Genomic DNA, 5414 nt, shown 5'->3' with positions numbered 1-5414 from the left:
AATCACATTTTTTCTTAATTGTTAATTGGCTTGTCAAACTATTTTAATAGAAAAAGTCTAGTTAATTTTTTAAACAAATTTAATTTTGTTCAAATAGAATTCAAATATTTTTTATTTAAAAACTTTTTGACAATTTGAACTTTTCAATCATTATTAAAAAGCTTTGCTTAAGAATTTTATTTATCTGAATGTCAACTATTTTATAACAAATTTATAAAAAAACATCATATTCCAGGGCTGAAATGAAAAAGCCGAATTCTACTTTTTTTAAAATAGAAATATGTCTAATCTTGTTGTTTTTTGTTCTTTTGTGTGTTTCTTACATTGCATAAATGATTAATAAACAACAAATGTGAACAATAAGCGTTATAATTGATTGTGATTTAAATAGCTTTTTTGGTTTTCTACTAAAACTTGCTTTTTTATAAATAATAAAAATTAATATAAACAGCTCCAAATATTCTTAATATTAAACAGATATGTAATGATTGGCTGTTTGGAGCAGACACGGATGTCAATGTGTTCAAAAATTGATTTATTGCGATAGACTGTACAGAGCTTTCGATCTTTGGTTTAGGTCTTTCTTAATGTGGTACTACAAAAACATTAAAAATAATAAATAGCTTGCAATAAAGAAAACATTATAATATAGTAAAACTTAACAAAAACTTACAAAAAACTCGCAAAAAAGAAGGAGTGCTGGTCGTCGTTAAGGTGGTAATTACTAGTCGATGGTAGGACTAGAGGCTTGACCATCACTTTACAATAATAAAGAAGTGACTGAAGGGAGCTGAGATTCAAAACGAAAATCAAAGCTACGATCGTCGATCACATGACACCGTTCAATTACATGTATTATCTACAAATGGTAAATAAGATCTGTCCAGATTTTCGGTGTCACTATGTAAATTCAGACCATGGCTTTGCTTCCTTATATATAGAGTCTCCGAAATCAAACGCTTATTGTAAGATCTCTCATTATCCAATATTTTGACGTGATCTCAATCGAAATCACGAGAGTACTGGATTCTGTGATCCGTGATCACCGATCTCTGAGACGAATTTCTGTTCATATGATACTTATGTTCTTTTATTCTAATTTGTAGCATTCTGCCCGTCTGACCAACATAAGAAGCGTCGCAATATATCACGGCAATTTATTTGATATACAACAGAAGGACGTGAGGAATGGGGTAGAGGATCTTTAAGAACGTTGATGAATCTTGACAATTTGTCGGTACAATAAAAAGCTGAGCGTGTGTTAGTGTCTTTAGGAAATGCTGTTAAAAATTTCTCGGAAAAATTATTGATATAAGGTATCACAAACCAACGAGGCTGTGCACTGTTCACAGAATCACCCGACAAGAACCTCTTAGAGTTATTATTTATAAAAAATTATTTTTTTTAGTCGTTGTTTAAAAGTGTTGTAAATAGAGTCCAAAGGATAGTTATTGTCAATTAAAATGTTAAAAATCATGTCAAAATTTTTTGAGTGAAAAGTCGGTTGTGACAAAAAGAAAGCTCTGTCTATGAGACCTATGACCGTACCTCTTTTTTGGCTGATAGGGTTTGAAAAGTAATTAAGATATCTGCCTGAAAATGTTGGTTTGTAATACCAGTCATGAATTAATTTATTATTTTTCTTAATAATAGTGATGTCTAAAAAGTTTAGTTTGTCAAGACCAACCTCCATGGTAAATTGAAGTCGAGGATGGTATGAATTGTAATATTTAAGAACTACATCAAATTGATCTCTGGGAACAATGAGAGCTATATCATCAACGTATCTGATATGTAAAGGTGGAGTAAAAAATAGCATAGTAATAGTATATGATTCTAGATCTTGCATAACAATATCTGCCAGAATCGGAGAAAAAGGAGAGCCCATAGATGCACCAAAGGTCTAGGGTAGACCGAGGCGAATCGGATCACTTTTTGTTTAATGACCAAAACCTAACAGTCGAATACATATATTGGTAATTTTTAACATGAATTCATAATTAGTACACATTTGGCTTGCGTGTAAACTAAGAATATTAATAACAAACATGAAACTTTTTATTTTACATACAAAAACTTAAAAAGTGAGAAATATCCGATTCGCCCCTAATTTCGGGGTGAATCGGATCATTCATGTACTACTGAAAAAAATAAAATAAATGAAATTCTTATTGACAAATTCTTTAAAATTAACTTTAAATATTTAAATTGAAGTATAACGAGGTCAATTGGTACATAAATCGCAAGTATATAGTCCTTTTTCATCTTTCCTATTTGCACAATTTTCATGGCACCATTCTTCACAAACATTGCACTGAATCCAGTCTTCTGAAGGTGGATGGACAAATTTTTCTTTACAGTAAATACAGTGCCATTCTGTTGATAAATTGTTTTTATTCTTAATTTTAATTCCTGGAGTTAGTTTATTTTTTTTCTTAGACTGCATTTTGTCTTTACTTTGTATAGTGCTCACTTTATTTTCTTTATCAGTTTTTTTTTTAAGTTTTTGAAGAAGTCGTATTTTATTTTCAGGAGATGTCAAATGCAAAATCGGTTTTGTGGCTGCTTTAGTTCTTTTTACAGTTGTTTTTTTCGGTAGAGGAAGAAGCTCCTTTATGGTGTTGGCAATTTCACTGCTAGCACTAGAAAGTTGTGTATCATTACTCATTAAAGGCATCTCAATGAAGTGGATACTATTTGTGGTATTATCTCCGACAAACTTGTGAGCCGGTATGGCATTGAGATTTAATGGATAAATTCCTGTCTTCTCAAAACCTTTTGTAGCATTTCCAACCGTTGCCGATAAATTCCAAGCCTGCTTTAATAAGCCTCCAAAAACAATCTTGCTGATTCCTTTGCCTGTGTTAGAATGTTGCCATGTGGTCGCTTGTTGGTGATAATAAGTTTTTAATGGCTTAAAAAAAGAGACATCAAGTGGTTGAAGAGCATGAGATGTGTGTGGTGGAATGAGTACGAGCTCAATTTCGGAAGCTTCACACAAATCTACTACTGCCAAGTTTGTGTGTGATAAGTGACCATCTAAAATTAAAATCACTTTTCCTTTTGTGCGGTAGCGATTAAAATGATCCAACCACATCTTAAATGCATCTTCAGTTATCCAACCTTTTTCTGTCATAACAATCTCGGTTCCAGAAGGCATACCAATCATAAAATCATCTCGTTTACGCACACCTTTAAAAAGAACGAATGGAGGTATGAATTGTCCTGCAGCGTTCATGCATGCTAAAACTGTCACGTTTTCGCCCCGCTCAACACTAGTCATACTTATCACATCTTTACTTCCTTTTGCCGCAATGATATTGGGAGGACGATTGTTCAGAGGCAGCCCTGTTTCATCTTGATTGTATATACATTCCGGTCTGTCCCACAGATTGTTATCATCAATAACTTTCTCCAACATCTTGTAAAAATCTCTCACTTTTTCTTCTTGCATGCCATTACATCTGGCTCGAGATAAACTTTCTGGTTTTCTAATTGTAATTTCTTTGTTTCTCTGCATAAATCTATGAAACCAGTCTTCACCTGCCATCTTTGCATTTGTGTTAAAATTATGTTTTAAATTATGGCGAATTACAAAATCAAAAGCGTACTTGCGGACGTTCTTAGGTGTAATCCCGAATCCCCGAGTTGCTAAATAAATTAAGCGTTTAGCAAATAGTTTTTCAGCTACTGTATTCATAATTGGCTGTCCACCACGGCGTTTAATAACGTCTTGACATGTTACTCGCCTCTGCAAGGTTGTATATGGAACATTAAAAATATCTGAAGCCTGACGCAAAGTCATTTCTCCGGATTTTACTTTCTTTACTGCTTCGTTCATTTTTTCTTGACACCATGATTTGTCATTTGATTTTCTTACATATGTACGAACCATCTATAAATCAATTATTACGTTATTAGAATCAAATAATTACTAAGAAAGAAGAAAAAACATGATCCGGCTCGCCCCGAAAAACGTGATCCGATTAGCCCCATGTATATGGATTATACAATTAGTAGATTTTTAACAAACATGTTATACTATTTTACTTTAAAATATCCAAAACATTACTATAGCATACTATGCAAAGCAACAATAATACTCACATATCAATTTTAACTTACCTTTTTATTATATACAAGATATAACAGTGATTATATTTTAGATTTTCGCCAAAATTTCACCGAGCTTTTGTGTCGTTTCTTCTTACGACGTGAACAAACAACAAAGTACGAGCGATATCCATGCACTGGCAATTGTTTTAGACGCGAGAGAAGGGGAACAAAGTAACACATGTGACAGAACATCTTATTCTGTCAAAATGTAATAAATATAATCTCAATCTTTATTTTGATCCGATTCGCCCTGTGATCCGATTCGCCTCGGTCTACCCTATTTATAAAATTTGTTATTGAATTGAAAAAATGAAGAGTTAAAAATAAAATTAAGAGCTATAAAAAATTCTTCTTTAGGTAAGCTGGTGTTGTTGTTTATCAAATGTTATCGTTTCTCTAATCCTTTGATTGCAAGGTCTAGTGGAATATTGGTGAATAACGATATAACATCGAGAGAGATTAACTCAAACGATTCATCGAAAGTCATCTGAGAGATCCAACTGGCAAGGTGGAAACTATTGTAAACAAAACTCGAAAGAGGTTCGATGCTTTTAGAAATAATTTTGTGCAAAAATATTGCTAAGTTATGTAGCGGGCTATTAACAGACGAAATAATAATCCTGAGAGGATTATCTGGTTTGTGGATCTTTGGGACACCTTTGCTTTTTTATACCACTCTTCCTTTATATATATCCCGAAGTTTTATATAAATTTTCTAAATAATGCAAATTCTATATAAATATGTTAATATGTGTTCTACGCATGTGTTGTATATCGCGGTAAGAGACTAAAAATTTCTTTTATGCATAATTGTATGGAGCAATTTAAGTTACAAAAGCCAGTAATCAAGATCCTTATAATCCTAACTTTATCGTATCTGCCTTTTGTACGTATTTTTCTTTCGCGTTGCGTGTTTGTTTCAGGGTTTTTGCGATGCTAATACAATCCTTGCGTTAATCAAAGCCCAAATTAATGTTCGATGCAGCACCGAGCTCTTGCGTTACTTGTTTCACTTGGCGGTAATAACATAAACGCGTGCTCTCGCGCATTTTTACAAGTGTGCTCATCGTTTCTCGTCTCTCGTCATCGGATTTGACTACGCACTGTGATGCAAATGTGATCTAGACACTGATGTGGGAATTTCACGGATGGCATTGGAAATTCAAATTTATTCCACCGTTACTCGCTTTGCGCCGTTGACAGAAGTGCGCGCGCCCGTGTGTGTGTGTGTGTGTGTGTGTGTGTGTGTGTGTGTGTGTGTGTGTGAGAGAGAGAGAGAGAGAGTGTGTGTGTGTGTG

The 5414-nt window shown here is 33.5% G+C and overlaps 1 protein-coding gene across 1 annotated transcript; it reads right to left on the bottom strand.

Moving 5' to 3' along the window:
• Nucleotides 1-1011: 1011 nt before the first annotated feature.
• On the bottom strand, nucleotides 1012-3841 carry LOC109856551. The gene is made up of 2 exons (XM_020431938.1): nucleotides 2582-3841; nucleotides 1012-1065 (listed from the first exon to the last, which is right to left on the bottom strand). The coding sequence occupies exons 1-2, from the start codon at nucleotides 3839-3841 to the stop codon at nucleotides 1012-1014; spliced, it is 1314 nt and encodes a 437-aa protein (XP_020287527.1).
• Nucleotides 3842-5414: the final 1573 nt, after the last annotated feature.

This window comes from Pseudomyrmex gracilis, unplaced genomic scaffold, assembly GCF_002006095.1.
Source record: "Pseudomyrmex gracilis isolate BER0280 unplaced genomic scaffold, ASM200609v1 scaffold_122, whole genome shotgun sequence".
NCBI classification, from domain to species: domain Eukaryota; kingdom Metazoa; phylum Arthropoda; class Insecta; order Hymenoptera; family Formicidae; genus Pseudomyrmex; species Pseudomyrmex gracilis.
Note: the sequence above shows the minus strand (reverse complement) of the source record. Positions and strands in the feature narration are given on the sequence as shown.

Bases quoted from the DNA above. Each gene is read 5' to 3' on its own strand.
- LOC109856551 (XM_020431938.1), bottom strand. From the start codon at position 3,841: ATGAACGAAGCAGTAAAGAAAGTAAAATCCGGAGAAATGACTTTGCGT. The intron at 1,066-2,581 runs GTAAAAAGAACT...TCATATGAACAG, and splicing joins CTCTACCGAAAAAAACAACT to AAATTCGTCTCAGAGATCGG.